Below are 23,190 nucleotides of genomic sequence, written 5' to 3' on the forward strand. Positions count from 1 at the left end.
CTACTTGACCGAATAGTAGCGGCTCCGGTCAAAGAAAACCATCATAACGACCGGGAGAGCGGTGTGCTGACCACATGCCCCTCCTATCCGCTCTCCACAACTGAGGATGACACGGCAGTCGGATGGTCCCGATGGGCCACTTGTGGCCTGAAGACGGAGTGCTTAAGGGGGTTGGTTGGTTTTAAAAGAGGGGGGGAAGGGACCAAACTGTGTGGTCATCAGTCCCTTGTTCTGAATAAAACAAAGCCTCAAGAGTGAGAATCAAACATATGATACATATAACACAGAATGGCAAGAAAGGAAAAACCACAAGAAAGAAGGAAAGGCAACGAACACTAGAAGGGACAAAAGAGGACAAGAAAACAACAGAGAGACGCAAAAAACAGTTAGAAGCTAGTAAAAAAAGAAAGCAGATTACAGTGGCTGGCAGAACACGAAAATAAAAAGGAGCAGCCAGTCACTCTGCAACACATTAAAATCTCCACCCTAAAAGCACTAGGGTGGAGGACACAGAGGGACAAAGAACATGGGCTAAAACTCGGATCGAATGATAAAACCCACCTTCACGGATAAAACACAAAACCAAATCAGCTGAAGAGACGTTGTCTACTAAAATCAGTGATAACGAGTCCAGCAACCAGAGATGAAGCCGCAGGGCAGCCAAAGAAGGACAGAGCAGAAGAATATGGGCCACTGTCAACTGGGCGCTGCACCAACACTGAGGGGGGCCTTCACAGCGCATGAGATAGCCGTAGGTCACCCAGGCATGACCAATGTGGAGCCAGCAGAGAACCACAGAGTCCCTGCAAGAGGCTCTCATCGAGGACTTCCACACATTCCTGGTCCCCTTAATGGCTCGCAATTTGTTGTGCATTCTGAGATTTTGCCATTTCCTCTCCCAAAGCTGAAAAAGCCTGCAGCGTAATAATGAATGCAGGTCAGTTGCGGGAAGACCAATCTCCAGAAGCAGTTTCTGTGTATCCTGTTTGGCCAGCCTGTCGGCAAGTTCATTTCCTGGGATTCCGACGTGACCAGGGGTCCAGACGACTGCTCAAGGAGTCACTACATGAAAGAAAGGACTCCCCAGGTCATGAACGGATGTAATGAAGTGCATGAGATATGGCCACCAGCTCTGCAGTGAATACACTGCAGCCACCGGGTAAGGAATACTGTTCAACATGGCCGCCTTGAGCATAGGCAAAGCCAATGTGAACGTCAGCCATCGAGCCGTCGGTGTAAACCACTTCAGAACCCCGGAACATGTCGAGAATTGAGTGGAAGTGACAGAGGAGAGTCACAGGGTTAACGGAGTCCTTAGGGCCACGTGAAAGTCCAGGCGAAGTTTCAGCATAGGGCTACACCATGGAGGTGTACATGAACCGACCTCGAGGAGAGGTGGTATAGGAAGGGACTCCAGTTCAGACAGAAGCGATCGCACATGAACCGCGATTGTTAGCCCTGACTTGGGCCGCCTAAGCAGGAGGTCAACCGCCGTGGTTGGGAAAAGAAGACGGTAATTCTACATCTACATCTACATCTACATTTATACTCCACAAGCCACCCAACGGTGTGTGGCGGAGGGCACTTTACGTGCCACTGTCATTACCTCCCTTTCCTGTTCCAGTCGCGTATGGTTCGCGGGAAGAACGACTGTCTGAAAGCCTCTGTGCGCGCTCTAATCTCTCTAATTTTACATTCGTGATCTCCTCGGGAGGTATAAGTAGGGGGAAGCAATATATTCGATACCTCATCCAGAAACACACCCTCTCGAAACCTGGCGAGCACGCTACACCGCGATGCAGAGCGCCTCTCTTGCAGAGTCTGCCACTTGAGTTTATTAAACATCTCCGTAACGCTATCACGGTTACCAAATAACCCTGTGACGAAACGCGCCGCTCTTCTTTGGATCTTCTCTATCTCCTCCGTCAACCCGATCTGGTACGGATCCCACACTGATGAGCAATACTCAAGTATAGGTCGAACGAGTGTTTTGTAAGCCACCTCCTTTGTTGATGGACTACATTTTCTAAGCACTCTCCCAATGAATCTCAACCTGGTACCCACCTAACCAACAATTAATTTTATATGATCATTCCACATCAAATCGTTCCGCACGCACACTCCCAGATATTTTACAGAAGTAACTGCTACCAGTGTTTGTTCTGCTATTATATAATCATACAATAAGGGATCCTTCTTTCTATGTATTCGCAATACATTACATTTGTCTATGTTAAGGGTCAGTTGCCACTCCCTGCACCAAGTGCCTATCTGCTGCAGATCTTCCTGCATTTCGCTACAATTTTCTAATGCTGCAACTTCTCTGTATACTACAGCATCATCTACGAAAAGCCACATGAAACTTCCGACACTATCTACTAGGTCATTTATATATATTGTGAAAAGCAATGGTCCCATAACACTCCCCTGTGGCACGCCAGAGGTTACTTTAACGTCTGTAGACGTCTCTCCATTGAGAACAACATGCTGTGTTCTGTTTACTAAAAACTCTTCAATACAGCCACACAGCTGGTCTGATATTCCGTAGGCTCTTACTTTGTTTATCAGGCGACAGTGCGCAACTGTATCGAACGCCTTCCAGAAGTCAAGAAAAATAGCATCTACCTGGGAGCCTGTATCTAATATTTTCTGGCTCTCATGAACAAATAAAGCGAGTTGGGTGTCACACGATCGCTATTTCCGGAATCCATGTTGATTCCTACATAGTAAATTCTGGGTTTCCAAAAACGACATGATACTCGAGCAAAAAACATGTTCTAAAATTCTACAACAGATCGACGTCAGAGATATAGGTCTATAGTTTTGCGCATCTGCTCGATGACCCTTCTTGAAGACTGGGACTACCTGTGCTCTTTTCCAATCATTTGGAACCTTCCGTTCCTCTAGAGACTTGTGGTACACGGCTGTTAGAAGGGGGGCAAGTTCTTTCGCGTACTCTGTGTAGAATCGAATTGGTATCCCGTCAGGTCCAGTGGACTTTCCTCTGTTGAGTGATTCCAGTTGCTTTTCTATTCCTTGGACACTTATTTCGATGTCAGCCATTTTTTTGTTTGTGCGAGGATTTAGAGAAGGAACTGCAGTGCGATCTTCCTCTGTGAAACAGCTTTGGAAAAAGGTGTTTAGTATTTCAGCTTTACGCGTGTCATCCTCTGTTTCAATGCCATCATCATCCCAGAGTGTCTGGATATGCTGTTTCAAGCCACTTACTGATTTAACGTAAGACCAGAACTTCCTAGGATTTTCTGTCAAGTCGGTACATAGAATTTTACTTTCGAATTCACCGAACGCTTCACACATAGCCCTCCTTACGCTAACTTTGACATCGTTTAGCTTCTGTTTGTCTGAGAGGTTTTGGCTGCGTTTCAACTTGGAGTGAAGCTCTATTTGCTTTCGCAGTAGTTTCCTAACTTTGTTGTTGCACCACGGTGGGTTTTTCCCGTCCCTCACAGTTTTACTCGGCACGTACCTGTCTAAAACGCATTTTACGATTGCCTTGAACTTTTTCTATAAACATTCAACATTGTCAGTGTTGGAACAGAAATTTTCGTTTTGATCTGTTAGGTAGTCTGAAATCTGCCTTCTATTACTCTTGCTAAACAGATAGATGTTCAGGAGAGCTATGAATGTGTGCAACGTAACTGGCGAGCAGTTGTGCACGTCTGATCTTCAATGTACCAGTATGCAGGTCACCGGACTCGTCCTAAAAGCTCCTGTCACTAGTCGAACTCCACAGTGGTGCAATAGGTCGAGCAAAGCCAACACAGAGGGCGCCGCCAAACCATAAATCACACTCCCATAGTCAAGGCAGGATTGAACAGGGCTTTGTAGGGCTGCAGCAACATGGAGTGATCTGCACCCAAGGTGGTGTTGCTCTGGCAGCGGAGGGCACTGAAATGCTGCCAACATTTGCGTTTAAGCTGACGAACGTGAGGAAGCCAAGTCAAACGAGCATCAAAAACCATACCTAAGAATCAGTATGTCTCCACGACAGTGAATGGATCGCCATTAAGGTAAAGTCTTGGTTCCAGATGAACGGTACGACGCCGGCAGAAATGCATGACACACGCCTTCACAGCTGAAAACTGGAAGTCATAGGCTAGAGCCCATGACAGCACCTTGTGGATAGCTCCCTGTAGGTGACACTCAGCAACACCATACAGAGAGGGTGAAACGGATGGCCCTACAGCTGCTGCTAGACCCTTAATGGCCACTAAAAATAAAGAGACACTCAATACAGAGTCCTGTGAGACCCCATTCTCCTGGATATATTCAGAACTATCGGAGGCACCTACTTGGACACGTAAAGTACGGAGCGTCAGAAGATTTTGGAGGAAAATTGGAAGCAGGCCTTGGAGACCCCACTCGTATAACATGGCAAGGATATGGTGTCGCCAGGTGGTGCCATAAGCTTTACGTAAATCAAAAAAAAAAAAATACAGCAACCAGGTGTTGGTGGCTGGAAAAGACTGTTTGGATGGCAGATCAAGGGACACGAGATTATCAGTGGTAGAGCGACCCTGGCAAAAGCCGACCTGACATGGAGCCAGTAGGCCACGTGACTCCGGAACCAACCCAAGTGCCGACACACCATACTTCCAGCAGCTTGCAAAGAACATTGATGAGGCTGATGGGCTGATAGCTATCCACATCAAGCAGGTTTTTACCAGGTTTAAGCACCGGAATGATGGTGCTCTCCCAACAATGCGATAGAAGGATGCCATCACACCAGATCCAATTGAAGATTACAAGGAGATGTTGCTTGTAATCAGATGAGAGATGTTTAATCATCTGACCATGGATCCAATCTGGCCCAGAAGCTGAGTCAGGGCAATGTGCAAGGGCACTGAAGAGCTCCCACTCTGCAAACGGCGCATTATAGGGTTCACTGTGGCATGTAGCAAACCAGAGGTCTTCCCTTTCCATCCGCCATTTGAGGGTGCGAAAGGCTGGGAGGTAGTTCTCCGATGCAGAGGCTCGAGCACAGTGCTCAGCTATTGCATTTGCATTGGTAGATAACATGCCATTTATGTGAACAATGGGAACACCAGTTGGGGTCTGGTATCCAAAAACTTTGATCTTTGCCCAGGCTTGGAAGGTGACGTATGGCACCCAATGGTCGTCACATATATCTCCTGTCTTCTGTCGTTTTATAAGCTGGTGTACACAGGCACGGAGCCGTTTATAGGCTATGAGGTGCTTCAGGGAAGGGTGCCTCTTGTGCTGCTGTAGACCCCGCCGACACTCCTTAATTGCCACAGTGACTTCTGGAGACCACCAAGGGACTGCCTTTTGCCGGGGGCACCCGATACAGCAAGGGATCACATTTTCTGCCGCAGTAATGATCGTTGTAGTCACCCACTCAACAAACACACTTACGTTACCGTGGGGGGGAGAGTCAACGGTGACTGCAGAGGTGAAAGTTTCCCAGTCTGCCTTGGTTAAAGCCCATCTGGGCAGGCATCCATGGGCCTGACACCGGGGCAGTGACAGGAAGATGGGGAAGTGGTCTCCAGTGGATAGATGGGAGAAGTCCTGGGCTGCAAATGGATAAATGAATGGCCGAGTAACTACCTTGAGCCACACTGAAATGTGCGGTGGCCCCAGTATTTAAGAGGCAGAGGTCGAACTGAGACAGTAAAGTTTCAACATCTCTGCCTCTGCCAGTAAGCACTGTGCCACCCCACAAGGGGTTATGGGCATTAAAATCTCCCAAGAGGAGGAAAGGTTTAGGGAGTTGATCAATCAGGGCAGCTAATACATGCAGGGGTACTGCACGATCTGGAGGAAGATATACATTGAAGACAGTTATTTCCTGCATCATCCTAATTCTGACAGCTAGAGCTTCAAGACGGGTTTGAAGAGACACAGGTTCACTACAGACTGAGCTTAGGACATAAAGGCAAACTCCGCCTGACACTCTATTATAGTCGCAATGGTTCCTGTAATATACCTTATAGCCACAGTGTGCAGGGGTCCGTATTACTGGGAACTAGGTCACCTATAGGGCAACGCAGAAAGCAAGTGTAAAGCTTAACAGTTGCTGTAGCTTGGCCAGGAAGTGGAAAAAACCACCGCAATTCCACTGGATGATGACATCATTGTGAGACTGGGAAGGCATGGAACATTCAATGAGGCAGTTTATGCCTCAGGGTCACCTGCTGCCACCGACTTAGTGCTGAGCAGTCAATATCCATTGTGTCTGAGGGTCTGATGAGATCTAGGTCCTCAGCAGATGCCAGAATCTCCACCTCATCCTCAGATGCAGAGATTGTAGGTAGAGGTGGTGTGGGTGCCACTGCAGTGCCTTGGCTCTTGGTGGGGTCTTTTGCTTTTTTGGTTTCTCTCCCTGCCCCTTAGGTTTGCCCCGCTGGGAGGGCTTCACTGATTCAGTCTCGGGGACTGAGGATGACCGTGAAGCCCTACGACCAGCTACCTGTGGTTGCTTCAGCCACTGACAGGTGTCATCTGTGCTACTGGTAAGAACCTGGGAAGGGAGTGACCCAAGGGACCCCTTCCTAGCGAGAGAAGCCAAAGAAGTTGTACGCTTCTCCGGCTTAGAAGTAGCGATGGATGTTCCTGATGGTTGGGGGGGGGGGGGGGGGGGTGTTGCTCCCGAAGTAGGTGGTGCAGGAGTAAAAGGGAAGGTAAAGCCCCCCTATGGTCAAGGGGGAAGATGTAGTCTTACAGCTCTGAAGCTCTGAGAGCCGACTGGAATTCGCTGAACTGATTGGGCGGGCTACCACTGTTGTCGCAGTGGCGGCATAAGAGGAAGTCATTCGCACAGGATGGAGCCATTCAAATTTTCTCTTAGCCTCAGTGTAGGTCAGTCGGTTCAGGGTCTTGAACTCCATAATTTTTTTCTTTCTGTAAGATCCTGCAATCTTGTGAGCAAGGGGAATGATGCTTTCCGCAGTTATCACAGATAGGAGGCATGGCACATGCAACGGACGACCATAATCTCAACACGTGACACTGGAAGTACACCAGGAAGACATATGGCCAAACTTCCAGCATTTAAAACACTGCATAGGGGGAGGGATTATGGTTTGACATCACAGCGGTAGACCATCACCTTGACCTTTACGGGTAATATGTCACCCTCTAAGGCCAAGATGAAGGCACCGGTGGCAACCTGATAATCCCTCGGACCCCAATGGACGCGCCGGACGAAGTGAACACCTCATCGTTCTAAATTGGAGTGCAACTCATCATGAGACCCTCAACCATATTCATGCTCTTATGGGGCGTGCTGGAAACAAACATCCCCCAGTTTGTAGCAGGTGAGTAGTGCCTGTGACTGAGCAGAGGATGGTGTTTTGATCAAGACTGACCCAGAGCGCATTTTGGACAAGCCGCCCACCTCCCCAAACTTGTCCTCTAAATGCTTAACAAAAAACTGAGGCTTCATCAACATGAAGGATTCCCCATCAGCTCTCAAACAGACAAGGTACCAGGGCGAATAAGCTTCACTGCCATCCTTAGCCTGGTGTTCCTCCCATGGTGTGGCAAGGGAGGGGAACGATTTGGGGTCATACTTCTGCGCAATGAATTGAGCCCTAGAACACTTAGAGACTGCTGGTGGTTGGCCACCAGCAAGAGAAGATGTACCATGCTTCACTGCGTGTCATCCGCCCTGATGCCACCCACTCCAACCAAGGGCCCTCCCCACAGGTGCCACCCAGCCTCAGCAAGGGCCACCTGGCAGGATGGCCATTGCTGGACATGCCAATGCCCCAGGGTGATGGGCATCTACTCCTTGGCATCATGGGGAGTTAACAGTGCACGCATCACCACAGCGATCCCTGTGTTGTCAGGGGGGCTACAATCAACAGGGTACATGGCAGCCCCACCACAACAGACTGGCTACTGTGCTGGTTATCAGGTGCAAAGAAGTCCATGGTCATCAGCAGCACAGAAAGCGACACTGCATAGTGCATAGTTGGAAATGCACCCAGGAATGTATCCCTGCCCAAGAGATGGAGAATGAGCGGGACTGCAATGCGATGACGAGAAAGTGGGCTAAAGATCTCAATGCATGATGGACACGATGCACCATGTAAGGCGCCCTTCCCCAATTGGCTCGCTCTCTGGAAAAATTTTGAAATATGGAGGTCAAACCCTACAGGGGACCGTCATACAAAGGTTGAAACGTGATAGACGCCTTTTAGTCGCCTCTTATGACGGGCAGGAATACATCGGGCCTATTCTAACCCCTGGACCTACAGGGGGGCTTCCCCATATGGACCGCACTTCTGTAGAATCTGGAAAAATGGAGGTCAAACCCTACAGGGGACCGTCACACAAAGGCCAAAACGTGTGCGGCTCCTTTTAGTCGTCTCTTAAGACAGGCAGGAATACCTTGGGCCTATTCGAACCCCCAGACCCGAAGGGGGCTTAATAGACAGAGGCATGTCTTCAACTTGTCTTATCTGCTCTTGGGGTAGCCAGGTACTGTCACAAGGTGTTCAACAAGAACTGATGCAAGTACACTATGAAGCTTGGCACACACCTGCGATGAACAGGCTTACTTTTCCTCTTCTTACCTGGCTATCTTACAAGCAGATAAGACAAGTTTAAGACATTCCTTTATCTTTTACTTCCCCCCTTCCCAAATAACCTGAATGATATAATGAACCTTTCACTGATTGGTATCTGCTTCAGGCTTTTGACTAGTCGCACAATATGCTCCACATCCTGATTCTATTCAAAATCAGATGACCTAACATCTAAATGTGATTAAGATGGCCATATCTTGGTAAGTAAGAGCCCTGAGTGGCGAAAATTATAAGTTACAAACACTGACTGCTGTAGTCGAAGCAACAACAGCGCAAGTGCAGAAGGGAATCCATTCACTAACATGTGTGTACCAACGCACAGACTCCTCCGGATCTCAGGGGCAGTATGGTTCTGATAAAATCCACAGCAACCTCGAAATGTTGTAGAATGCTTATCAGTGAAATACATTTCTCGGAGATCAACACATATTGTAGAAAAAGAGACAATTAGTAGTAGTAGTTCTGGCAGGTTACAGTAATATTCATTGTACTTTCACTGAATTATAAAATTAAGGGTGTCCTCGATAGGCATGAAAGAGCCACAAGGACATGTCCCACCTGACAACCACTATGTGTCACTACTGAGGTGGAACAACATTAAGGAACATGGGTTCAGAGCGCAATGACATGGATGGACCTGGCACCTCTAGGGACAGAAGCTTGGCCTTCTCTTGAGATTTATTTTTTTTTTTCCTCTTTAACCAGTTTTGACAGGGCTTTTGTGAGGTCTTATCTGCTGTGGGATAGGAACTAAAGAGGTGTGGGCAGCCCTGGGACCCACAGCCCATAGCTTCTTCAGCCACTGGCTCATGTCTAATTGCTGGTCAGACAGAGACTTTCCACAACAAAGCCCTGTCACCAGTATATGCAAGAGGCGGAGGCTGCTTCTCCGGCCAGGGGCAGGGGGTCGACAGCCCCAGAGATGGTGCTCCAGGAACCCCAAGAGAGAAGAGCTTATTTCTTCCATGAGCTAATGTGCTTGGGTGACTAGCAGAGGTCAACATCGAAGGAATGGAAGGAGTAAATAGTTGGTTGGTTGGTTTGGGGGATTAAAGGGACCAGACTGCTATGGTCATCGGTCCCTTGTTCCAAAATTTCAAACACCCACACAGAATAAAAACAAACAATGGAAAAGACGGCAGACGACACAGGACAAGAAAGACTTAGACAGAGACCAGACAAATGAAATTAAAATCACACAGAGTGTGACAGTGGTTGGCCGACCATAGAGACAAAAAAATGAAAAGCCAACCACCGAAAAACACACTAAAAACTCAGCCAAAAATCGTAGGCCAAAGGCCAGACTCAACACAAAAAAGACAAACACTTAGATTAAGTGATAAAAGCCCCCTGCCCAAATAAAATGCAAAACTAAGCCTGCCATGGCAGTGTCATTGGTTAAAAGGGCAGGGAGTGTATCAGGCAGTGCAAATGTCTGCCTGAGCACAGCTAAAAGGGGACAGGCCAACAAAATGTGGAACACCGTCAAAGCCGCCCCGCAGCGACATAGAGATGGGTCCTCACTGCACAGTAAATATCTGTGCGTCAGCCGAGTGTGGCCAATGCGGAGCTGACAAAGGACAACTGAGTCCCTGCGAGTGGCTCGCATGGATGACCGCCACACAGTCGTCGACTCCTTGATAGCACGGAGTTTATTGGGTGTGGTCAGATCACGCCATTCAGCGTCCCAAAGCGCGAAAACTTTGCAGCGTAAGAATGCTCGCAAATCAGTCTCCGGGAGGCCAACGTCCAGAGATGGTTTACTGGTGGCCTGTTTGGCCAGGCGGTCTACATGTTCATTGCCTGGTATCCCAACAAGCCTGGTGTCCACACAAAGACCACAGAGCGGCCGCAACGGGAAAGAGTATGGAGGGACTCCTGGATAGCTAGCACCAGATGAGAGCGAGGGAAACACTGGTCGATAGCTCGTAAACCGCTCAGGGAGTCGCTACAGATAACAAAGGACTCACCTGAGCAGGAGCGGATATACTCTAGGGCACGAAGGATGGCGACCAGCTCAGCAGTGAAAACGCTGCAGCCAGCCGGCAATGAATGTTGTTCATAATGGTCCCCTAGAGTGAGTGCATAACCGACACGACCACCAACCATCGAACCGTCAGTGTAAACAATGCCAGAGCCCTGATACGTGGCAAGGACAGAAAGAAAGCAGTGGCGGAAGGCCTCCGGTCGGACTGAGTCCTTCGGGCCCTGTGCCAATTCAAGCTGAAGGCAAGGGCGGGGCACACACCACGGGGGTGTACGCAGAGGGTCCCGGAAAGGAGGTGGAAGAGGGAAAAACCCCAAGCCCGGAGAGAAGCTCCCTGATGCGGACTGCGATTGTACAACCCGACTGGGGCCGACGTTTGGGGAGATGGATGACCAACTGAGGGAACAGTAGATGATAATTAGGATGCCCGGGCAAGCTACAAACATGCGTAGCATAAGCGGCCAGTAAACGTTGGCGCCGTAACCGCAGTGGAGGGACACCTGCCTCCACAAGTATGGTGTCCACAGGGCTGGTCCGGTAAGCACCAGTGGCAAGTCGGATCCCACTGTAAAGGATTGGGTCCAGCACCCGCAACGCAGGTGGGGATACTTAACCATAAGCCAGGCTCCCATAATCCAGATGGGACTGGATTAACACCTGGTAGAGCCGTAAGACGGTAGATCGGTCGGCGCCCCAGCTGGTGTGGCTCAAGCATCGCAGAGCATTAAGATGCCGCCAACACATCTGTTTAAGCTGCCGAATATGTGGGAGCCAAGTCAATCGGGCATCAAAAACCACACCCAGAAACCGATGTGTCTCCAAAACTGCAAGAGGTTCGCCATTAAGATAAAGCTGCGGCTCAGGGTGAACAGTGCGTCACCGGCAGAAATGCATAATGCAGGTCTTGGAAGCCGAAAACTGGAAGCCATGTGCTACAGCCCAAGACTGCGCCTTGCAGATAGCGCCCTGCAGCTGACGTTCAGCAGCTGCAATGCCAATGGAGCTATAGTAGAGGCAGAAGTAGTAAGCATACAAGGAAGCTGAGACAGATGTTCCCACTGCCGCAGCGAGCCCGTTAATTGCAATTAATAACAAGCAGACACTTAAGACAGACACCCGCGGTATCCCGTTCTCCTGAACTCGGGGGGAACTATGGGAGGCCGCGACTTGCATGCAGAAGGCACGGAAGCGTAGAGAGGATGTGATGGCGCCATGTCCTATCGTACGCCTTCTGCATGCCAAAAAGGACAGCGACAAGGTGCTGACGGCGGGCAAAGGCCGTACGGATGGCTGACTCGAGGCTCACCAGATTGTCGGCAGCAGAGCGACCTTTACAGAATCCACCCTGAGACAGAGCTAGAAGGCCCCGAGACTCGAGTACCCAACTCAACCGCCAGCTCACCATGCGTTCGAGCAACTTGCAAAGAACGTTGGTGAGGCTAATGAGCGGTAGCTGTCCACCTCCAGGTTTCAAAACGGGGATAACAATGCTTTCCCGCCATTGCGACGGAAACTGACCCTCGACCCAGATACACTTGTAAATGTCGAGGAGGCATCGCTGGCAGTCCACTGAGAGGTGTTTCAGCATCTGACAGTGGATGTGACCTGGCCCGGGAGCTGTATCAGGGCAAGCGGCTAGGGCACTGTGGAATTCCCACTCACTGAATGGAACATTGTAGGATTCAGGATGGCGGGTGTGAAATGAAAGGCTCCGACGTTCCAACCTCTCTTTAATGGAGCGGAAAGCCAGTGGGTAATTCACGGAAGCAGAACTGAGAGCAAAATGGTCTGCTAAGCGGTTTGCAATTATGTCGGAGTCAGTACAAACTGCTCCATTCAGTGAGAGGGCAGGGACGCTGACAGGGGTCCGATAGCCATAGAGGCGCCTAATCTTGGCCCAAACCTGCAATGGAGAGATATGGAGGCCAATGGTGGAGACATACCGTTCCCAGCACTCCTGCTTGTGTTGGCGAATGATGCAGCGGACCCGCGCACAGAGCCATTTAAAGGCAATGAGGTTTTCTAATGAGGGATGCCCCTTGTGACGCTGGAGCGCCCGCCTGCGATCTTTAATCGCCTCGGCGATCACAGGCGATCACCAAGGCACAGTCCTCCGCCGAGGAGAACCAGAAGAACGGGGAATGGCAGAGTCTGCGGCAGTAACGATGCTGGTGGTGACCGAGTGAACCATTGCATCAATGGCTTCATTAGAAAGAGGCACAATGGCGGCAGTGGAGAAGAAAAAGGCCCAGCTAGCCTTATTCAGAGCCCATCTGCAAGGGCGCCCAGAAGAGTGACTCTGTGGCAGTGACAGAAAGATCGGAAAGTGGTCACTACCACACAGGTCGTCATGCACACTCCATTGGACAGACGGTAAGAGGCTAGGGCTGCAGATCGAAAGGTTGATGGTGGAGTACGTGCCATGCGCCACAGTGAAATGTGTGAAGGCACCATCATTTAAAATGGAAAGGTTGAGCTGTGTCAATACATTCTCAATGGTGGCGCCTTGACCTGTTGCCACTGACCCACCCCACAGAGGGTTATGGGTGTTGAAGTCGCCCAGTAACAGGAAAGGTGGCAGCAATTGGGCTATCAGCGCAGCCAGGACATGCTGCAGGACATCACCATCCGGTGAAAGATAAAGACTGCAGACAGTAACAGCCTGTGGCATCCACACCCGAACAGCGACAGCCTCTAAAGGTGTTTGTAGAGGGACAGACTCACTGTGAAGGGAGTGAAGGACATAGATGCAGACGCCAACAGATACCCTTTCATAAGCTGCCTGGTTCCTAAAATAACCCCGATAGCCACAGAGGGCGGGGGTTCACATTGCCGAACACCAAGTTTCTTGTAGAGCAATACAGAGGAAAGGGTGAAGGCTGAGAAGTTGTCGGAGCTCAGCTAGATGGTGGAAGAAACTGCCGCAGTTCCACTGGAGGATGACATTTTCCATGGCTGAGAAAGGCGTGAAGGGACTGGGGAGGCAGTTAACACCGCTGAGTCACTTGCTGCCACCGATTCAGTACCCGCGCGAGGGACATCCATAGCGTCCGAGGGTCCGGTGAGATCCAGGTCTTCAGCAGACGCCAGAATCTCAACCTCATCCTCAGACGCTGAGGAAGCGGTGGGACGGGTGCCACCACAATGTTGGGATTCTACATCTACATCTACATCTACATCTACATCCATACTCCGCAAGCCACCTGATGGTGTGTGGCGGAGGGTACCCTGAGTACCTCTATCGGTTCTCCCTTCTATTCAGTCTCGTATTGTTCGTGGAAAGGAGGATTGTCGGTATGCCTCTGTGTGGGCTCTGATTTCTCTGATTTTATCCCCATCGTCTCTTCGCGAGATATACGTAGGAGGGAGCAATATACTGCTTGACTCCTCAGTGAAGGTATGTTCTCGAAACTTTAACAACAGCCTGTACCGAGCTACTGAGCGTCTCTCCTGCAGAGTCTTCCACTGGAGTTTATCTATCATCTCCGTAACGCTTTCGCGATTACTAAATGATCCTGTAACAAAAAGCGCTGCTCTCCATTGGATATTCTCTATCTCTTCCATCAACCCTATCTGGTACGGATCCCACACTGCTGAGCAGTATTCAAGCAGTGGGCGAACAAGTGTACTGTAACCTACTTCCTTTGTTTTCGGATTGCATTTCCTTAGGATTCTTCCAATGAATCTCAGTCTGGCATCTGCTTTACCGACAATCAACTTTATATGATCATTCCATTTTAAATCACTCCTAATGCGTACTCCCAGATAATTTATGGAATTAACTGCTTCCAGTTGCTGACCTGCTATATTGTAGCTAAATGATATGGGATCTATCTTTCTATGTATTTGCAGCATACTACACTTGTGTGCATTGAGATTCAATTGCCATTCCCTGCACCATGCATCAATTCGCTGCAGATCCTCCTGCATTTCAGTACAATTTTCCATTGTTACAACCTCTCGATATACCACAGTATCATCCGCAAAAAGCCTCAGTCAACTTCCGATGTCATCCACAAGGTCATTTATGTATATTGTGAATAGCAACGGTCCTACGACACTCCCCTGCGGCACACCTGAAATCACTCTTACTTCGGAAGACTTCTCTCCATTGAGAATGACATGCTGCGTTCTGTTATCTAGGAACTCTTCAATCCAATCACACAATTGGTCTGATAGTCCATATGCTCTTACTTTGTTCATTAAACAACTGTGGGGAACTGCATCGAACGCCTTGCGGAAGTCAAGAAACACGGCATCTACCTGGGAACCTGTCTCTTGGAAACCTTTTTCTTCTTCTGTTTCTCGCGCTGTGCCTTTGGTGGTTCTGGCTGGGAGGGCCTCCCTGGGTCAGTCTCAGGGACGGACGATGACCGCAAGGCCCTACGACCAGTGACCGGTGGCTGTTTCAGTCACTTGCGGGTGTCCGCTTTTCCGCTGGTCTGAACTTGCGAAGGGAGGTCCCCAAGGGACCCCGTCCTGGCGAGAGGAGCCGAAGAAGTCTTACGCTTCTCCGGCTGGGAAGTGGCAACTGATGTCCCCAATGGTTGCAGTTGCTCCTGAAGTAGATGGAGCAGGAGCAACAAGCAACAGGGTGTGAAGTGCCCCCCACCATCATCAAGGGGGCAGGTGTGGTCCTATGGCTCTGAGAGCTGATTGTATGTGGTGCAGCTGATGGAACTGAAGCAGGAGTGACAGTGGCAGCATAAGATGACATCATGCGCATGGGATGAAGCCGTTCAAATTTCCGCTTAGCCTCAGTGTAGGTCAGTCGATCCAGGGTCTCGTATTCCATTATTTTCCGTTCCTGCTGTAGAACCTTACAGTCCGGCGAGCAAGGGGGATGGGAGGCGGGGCACATGGAGTATCAGGATGGGATGGTCGACCACAATGGCGACATACGAGGCTGGAAGCACAGAGAGAAGACATATGGCCGAACTTCCAACACTTGAAGCACCGCATCAGGGGAGGGATATATGGCATGACATAACAACAGTAGACCATCACCTTGACCTTCTCAGGTAATGTGTCACCCTCGAAGGCCAAGATGAAGGCACCGGTGGCAACTTGATGATCCCTCGGACCCCGGTGGACGCACCAGACGAAATGGACACCTCGTCGCTCTAATTTGGCGCGCAGATCGTCATTGGACTGTAAAAATAGATCTCTGTGGAAAATAATGCCCTGGACCATATTTAAGCTTTTGTGGGGGGTGATAGTAACAGAAACATCCCCCAGCTTCGTACAAGTGAGCAAGGCTCGTGACTGGACAGAGGATGATGTTTTTATCAAGACTGACCCTGACCGCATTTTCGACAAGCCCTCCACCTCCCCGAACTTGTCCTCTAAATGTTCTACAAAGAACTGAGGCTTCACGGACACAAAGGATTCCCCATCAGTTCTGGTACAGACGAGATACCGGGGCGAATACCTTTCGCTGTCATTCATAACCTTTCGTTCCTCCCATGGTGTGGCCAGGGAGGGGAACGATTTGGGGTCATACACGTTAGCTTTAAAGTGAGCCCTTGAACGCTTAGAGACTGCTGTTGGCTGGCCACCAGCAAGAGAAGATGTGCCACGCTTCACTGTGTGTCATCCACCCTGATGCCACCTACTCCGACCAAGGGCCCTCCCCACAGGCACCACCCAGCCTCAGCAAGGGCCACCTGGCAGGATGGCCATTGCCGGGAGTTCTGATGCCCCAGGGAGATGGGCATCTACTCATTGGCATACGTGGGGAGTTAACGGCACAGGCATCAGTAGAGTAATCCTTGTGTTGTCAGGGGGCTACAACCAACAGGGTACATGGCGGCCCCACCACAACGGACTGGCTACCGTGCTGGATATTAGAGGCCATAAAGTCCATGGTCGTCGTCTCCGCAAAAAGCAACACTGCACAGTGCATAGTGAAAATGGCACCCAGGAACACATCCTCGCCCAAGAGATGGAGCACGAGCGGGACAGAAACGCGACGACAATAAAGCTGGCTAGAGTTCTCAATGCACGGTGGACAAAATGCACCATGTAAGGCGCCCTTCCCCAATTGGCTTGCTCTGCGGAAGAATTTGGAAAGATGGAGGTCAAACCCAACAGGAGACCATAAAGGCCGAAACGTTTGAGACTCCTTTTAGTCGCCTCTTACAACAGGCACGAATACCGCGGGCCTATTCTAACCCCCAAACCCGCAGGGAGGAGTAAATAGTTGAGGTACTGTAAATGACCTGGCCACAGTAGTGACAAAAGTTGATATCAGTGAAAGAGGATACAAATGATCATACTTTTTCTGAGCTTCAAAATAAGAGAGGCAACTGGAGACTTCATGTTCCTAATTTTGCACTTCATAATGAGAGTAGCACATGTCAGGGTGAGTGGACATCTCTGCAATAGATGCTGAAAGCAGGTAGCTCACACAGTGAGTTTTTCATGATCTGGATGACAAATCAGGTCATTTGTACATCAGGAAGACATACACACAAAGCATTGGTATTTAAAGGCCCACAGAGTGGGTAGGAAATAAAGCTTCAGTCATGATGGGAAACCACAATTTCGACATACAAAAGAGCTCAGAGTCCTTTGGAGACCAGGTGGGAAGGACCAAAACTGACATCCCATAGTAATTCCTATCTCATAATACAACATTTTTTAACCAAGGGATGAGATATGTTGTCAGTTTCAATACATAAATATCCTCCTTCCTATTAACAAATTGTTTGTGCATCAGGATGTCTGCCACAAGTATACATTAGAACACTTGAAAACTTTAGCATTTATTTCATAAGATAAATTTTGGAGAGTCCTAAGCAAGGCAATTGCCCACTTTTGCCACTCTGTCATCAGCTGTGCATGCAACAAACAAGGCAAGTGGAGCGAATTTCAATTTCCATATACACATTCCAAAATAGTTTATGATCTTCAAGCAGTCTCTCTGTATTCCACTTCCCATCATCTGCAGCTGCCTGAAAATGCTGTTCATTTTAACATGTCAGATGAATAAAAGTTTATAAAAGCAGAAAGGGCAACCACTCACATTCATTATACTCCACCAGTAACTTTCCAGCATCATTTTTATAATGCTGTATTAACGACTGCTTTGAGCAGTGTCCTGAAGTAAATCACTGGCACTAGAAAATATTAGGTTTTATTGTAAATTGTGTGTTTGATTAGTTTAATTTTGGGGCTTAGTATGCGAGCATGGTATTAACTACTAATGGATGCGAATACTTGGAAAGCGTACTCTGGAAGTTTTTACTGACAAAAAGGAAGAGCATGACAATACAGCTGAACACACAAATCTTGTTTTAATAATATCTATATACTTACATTCTGTATCACTTGCTTCCTAAAGAAATCTGAGGTCATTGATGAAACGGACTGTCCAACCGACTGATTGCTTCCAATTTTACACTTTATGTAGCCATATAAATTTGCTCCATTAAGGGCTAAAGCTATGCAGATGACAAGCTGAAATAAATGTGGCATCCAAATATCATTAAATTTTAAATAATAGTTTTTTAACTATAAATAATGTTATAAACAAGACAGGTTTTGAATAGTTACTGTTGAAACTGAAGTAATGGTAAAATATCACCAATTTCCAAAAAGTTGCTGCGTAAAGTATTCAGTAAATTATCATTATTATTATTATTATTATTATTATAAATAAAGCTTTACAGTTAAACTCAGATCATTCACCTTAATATACTTTGTTTTCTATACACATTATTTTGCAAGACAAAGGATTGAAGCTACTTGATAGACAATTCTAACAATGGAAAATCCAGGACAGAATGTGTTAATGTAATGAAAATGATAGTTGCTACTCACCATGTACCGGAGATGCTGAGTTGCAGTAAGTCACAACAAAAAGACTGTTGGAAAGTTAGCTTTCAGTGAACAAGGCCTTGCAATCGGGTGGGGATAAGGAGGAGGCTGGGGTGAGGAATGGGAGGCACATAAAGTGCTGCTGGGAGCATGAAGGGATGACATGAAGAGTAAGGCATCTAGGTGCAATCAGGGGATTAGACGGAGGGCGAGGGAGTGGGTGGGGTGGGGGTGGGGGTGGGGTGGGGTGGGGGGGAGTTAGTGCAAAAGGAGAGAAGTAAAATGACTGGGTGCGGTGCAATGAGGGATGTGTAGAGCTGGAATAGGAGCAGGGAAGTGGCTAGATGGGTAAGGACAATGACTAATGAAGGTTGAGGCCAGGAGGGTTACAGGAACGTAGGACATATTGCAGGGAGAGTTCCCACCTGCTCAATTCAGAAAAGCTATGTTGGTGGGAAGGATCCAGATGGCACAGCCTGTGAAGCAGTCACTGGAATGACATCGTGTTGGGCGGCATGTTCAGCAACAACGTGGTCCAGTTGTTTCTTGGCCACAGTTTGTCGGGGGCCTTTCATGTGAACAGACAACTTGTTGGTTGTCATGACCACGTAGAATGCATCACACTGGTTGGTTGCAGTTTAGCTTGTAGATCACATGACTGGTTTCAAAGGTAGCCCTGTCTTTGATGGGATAGGAGATGTTTGTGACCCAAGTGAATACCACTGTGGGAAGGGTGGGTAGGATAGTGGGTAGGACATTTCTCATTTTGGGGCATGACAAGACGTAGTCGAAACCCTAGTGGATGAATGTAATTCAGTTGCTCCAGTCCTGGGTGGTACCGAGCCACGGGGGAATGCTCCTCTGTGGCCAGACGGTGAGATTGGGAGGTGTTTGGTTACTGGAACAATAAGGAACAGGAGGTCAGTTTTTGTGCAAGGTTGAGAGGGTAATAACAAGCTGTAAAGGTCTCAGTGAGATCCTCAGAATATTTTGAGAGAGACCGTTTATCACTACAGATGTGACGGCAACAGGTGGCTACCTTGTACAGAAGGAACCTCTTGGCATGGAATGGTTGGCAGCTGTCGAAGTTGAGGTATAGCTGGTGGTTGGTAGGTTTGATACGGACAGAGGTAGGTACTGATATAGCAATCTATGAGGTGGAGGTCAACATCAAGGAAAGTGGCTTGATGTGTTGAGTAGGACCAGGTGAAGCAAATGGGGGAGATGGTGTTGAGGTTCTGGAGGAATGTTGATAGGGTTTCCTTACCTCGAACCAGATCATGATGTCATCAACGAATCTGAATCAGGTGTCATCAATGAATCTGAATCAGGTGAGAAGTAGTAATTGTTAGGATTTATTTGGTCATGGCAACTAGGAAGGAGGTGATGGTTTTGGAATCCGTCGGGCATTGGGAAATGTAGTGTTGTGTTCTATTGCTGTACGGCCATGGGCATTAGGGATGTTAGTGTAAAGGGAGGTGGCATCAATAGTGATGAACAGGGCATTGTGTGTTAAAGGAACATGAACTGCTGAGAGTCAGTGGAGGAAATGGTTGATATCTCTTGTATAGGAGTGTAGGTTGGGAGTAATGAGCTGAAGGTGTTGCTCTATGAGAGCAGAGTTTCTCTCAGTGCGGGCACAGTAACCAGCCACAATGGGCCATCATGAATGGTTGGGTTTATGGACTTTAGGAAGCTTGTAGAAGATAGGAGAGGGGGGGGAGTGAAAAGGGTGAGGAGCAAGGTGGACTCCTGAGCGAGGTCCAGGAATGAGCCAAAGGATTTGAGAAGAGACTGGAGATCCTGTTGGATTTCTGGAATGGGGTCACTGTGGCAGGGTTTGTAGGTGGATGAATCTGATAGCCGGTGGAATCCTTCCGCCAGGTAATCCTTGTGGTTCAAAACAAAAGTGGTGGAGTCTTTGTCAGAGGGTAGGATTGTAAGGTCAGGATCAGCTTTTAGGTGGTCGATTGGGGATTTTGCTGTGGATGAAAGATCAGTTTGCATGTTGAGGAATTTGGGAAATGATGGTGAGGCAAGGGTCGAGGTTAAGAAATTCTGGAAAGTTAACAGGGGGGTGATTTGGGGGCGGTGGGGTGGAGCATGGTTGGATGGAGGAGTGAACTGAGTCAGGCAGGGCTCAACATAGGTCCTTGGTTGAGTCTGATTAATAGGGTTGGTGGCGAAAAAGTATTTCACTGTAGGGACCGGAAGGAGGAGAGAAGATCATTAAAAAGTCTTACATGACTGAATGTAGGGGTGGAGCAAAAGGTGAGGCCTTTGGAAAGAACTGATACTTCTGCAGGGCTAACTAAGGCTTTTGGAGGAAACTTTCATGACTGTGTTTCGGGTCTGTTTAGGTTCTGAATTCTGAGTGGTGGTGGGAAGGAGTTTTGGGGGGTGAGGTAAATGTAGTAGGTCTGGCATACAGGGTTTGTCTGCTATGACAGGACGTGGGGGAGGTTTGGAGTTGGTTGTAAAAGTGGTGGGCAATGGTAATCTAAGTTGGGAGTAGGAAGTGAGAAGGTTGCAGTTTTTTGATGTGGCATTGTACATGTTGCTCTAGTTCCTGGAGGGCAAGAATTTCAGTGTGTGTTATGGGATCCATGAATTTGGGATTGCATAGCAGGAGAAATTTACAGATGGAGAAAGATACTGCAAGGTGGTTTGGGAGTGACTGGTATGGTTTTGCAGCTCCCCGCACTCCTAACTTCTACAAGCTTCCTGAAGTCTATAAACCCAACTACCCATGATGCCCCATTGTGGCCAGTTACTGTGCCCCCACTGAAAGAATCTCTGCTTTCATAGACCAACACCTTCAGCCTAATACCCCTAACCTACCCTACTATATAAAAGATATCAACCATTTACTCCACTGACTCTCCACAGTTCCTGTCTGCTTGTCACTATTGATGCCACCTCCCTTTACATTAACATCCCTAATGCCCATGGCCTTACAGCAATACAACACTACATTTCCCAATGCCCGACAGATTCCAAAACAACCACCTCCTTCCTAGTTGCCATGACCAACTAAATCCTAATAATTACTACTTCTCACCTGGTTCAGATTCACTGATGATGTGATCTGCATTGAGGCTGAGGACACCCTATCGACATTCTTCCAGAACCTCAACACCACCTCCACCATTCACTTCAACTGGTCCTACTCAACACATCAAGCCAGTAATTCTATGTACAGACTTGACAGAAAATCCTAGGAAGTTCTGGTCTTACGTTAAATCAGTAAGTGGCTCGAAACAACGCGTAAAGCTGAAATACTAAACACCTTTTTCCAAAGCTGTTTCACAGAGGAAGACCGCACTGCAGTTCCTTCTCTAAATCCTCACACAAACGAAAAAATGGCTGACATCGAAATAAGTGTCCAAGGAATAGAAAAGCAACTGGAATCACTCAACAGAGGAAAGTCCACTGGACCTGACGGGATACCAATTCGATTCTACACACAGTACGCAAAAGAACTTGCCCCCCTTCTAACAGCCGTGTACCGCAAGTCTCTAGAGGAACGGAGGGTTCCAAATGATTGGAAAAGAGCACAGGTAGTCCCAGTCTTCAAGAAGGGTCGTCGAGCAGATGCGCAAAACTATAGACCTATATCTCTGACGTCGATCTGTTGTAGAATTTTAGAACATGTTTTTTGCTCGAGTATCATGTCGTTTTTGGAAACCCAGAATCTACTATGTAGGAATCAACATGGATTCCGGAAACAGCGATCGTGTGAGACCCAACTCGCGTTATTTGTTCATGAGACCCAGAAAATATTAGATACAGGCTCCCAGGTAGATGCTATTTTTCTTGACTTCCGGAAGGCGTTCGATACAGTTGCGCACTGTCGCCTGATAAACAAAGTAAGAGCCTACGGAATATCAGACCAGCTGTGTGGCTGGATTGAAGATTTTTTAGCAAACAGAACACAGCATGTTGTTATCAATGGAGAGACGTCTACAGACGTTAAGGTAACCTCTGCCGTGCCACAGGAGAGTGTTATGGGACCATTGCTTTTCACAATATATATAAATGACCTAGTAGATAGTGTCGGAAGTTCCATGCGGCTTTTCGTGGATGATGCTGTAGTATACAGAGAAGTTGCAGCATTAGAAAATTGTAGCGAAATGCAGGAAGATCTGCAGCGGATAGGCACTTGGTGCAGGGAGTGGCAACTGTCCCGTAACATAGACAAATGTAATGCATTGCGAATACATAGAAAGAAGGATCCTTTATTGTATGATTATATGATAGCGGAACAAACACTGGTAGCAGTTACTTCTGTAAAATATCTGGGAGTATGCGTGCGGAACGATTTGAAGTGGAATGATCATATAAAATTAAATGTTGGTAAGGCGGGTACCAGGTTGAGATTCATTGGGAGAGTTTTTTTTTTTTTTTTTTTTTTTTTTTTTTTTTTTTTTTGTGGTTTTCGGGCGCACAACTTCAATGGTCATTAGCGCCCTGACTACTCTAAGAATGCACCGCGAGGCACAAGTTGACAACAACAACTAAAAGGGAAAACACAATAAAAGACAGACTGACAGGCATAGGATTAAAAAACATCATCAAATGTCCTTAGCGAGGTTTGTCAAATTGATAAAACAAAGAACACGAGCAGCTGCTCGTGGGTCATCCGCTAAAATGGCATCTAAAGTAGTAGGCAGGTTAAGATCGAGGCGCAGTGTTTTAAGATCGGGACAGGACATTAAAATGTGACTAACCGTCAGCAAGTGCCCACATGGGCAGAACGGCGCCGGCGCAGCCGTCAGCAGATGGCGATGGCTGAACCGGCAGTGT

The 23,190-nt window shown here is 48.1% G+C and overlaps 1 protein-coding gene across 2 annotated transcripts in view; it reads right to left on the reverse strand.

The window, feature by feature from the left end:
• Nucleotides 1–23,190, reverse strand: part of LOC126252918 (uncharacterized Golgi apparatus membrane protein-like protein CG5021) — an 87,112-nt gene that overhangs the window by 8,098 nt on the left and 55,824 nt on the right. For both annotated transcript variants that reach the window (XM_049953904.1, XM_049953903.1), the window contains exon 6: nucleotides 17,884–18,024. In XM_049953904.1, coding sequence (XP_049809861.1) covers nucleotides 17,884–18,024 — 141 coding nt within the window. The remainder of the gene's footprint in view (nucleotides 1–17,883; nucleotides 18,025–23,190) is intronic.

The sequence above is a fragment of the Schistocerca nitens genome, chromosome 4, assembly GCF_023898315.1.
Source record: "Schistocerca nitens isolate TAMUIC-IGC-003100 chromosome 4, iqSchNite1.1, whole genome shotgun sequence".
Taxonomy (NCBI): domain Eukaryota; kingdom Metazoa; phylum Arthropoda; class Insecta; order Orthoptera; family Acrididae; genus Schistocerca; species Schistocerca nitens.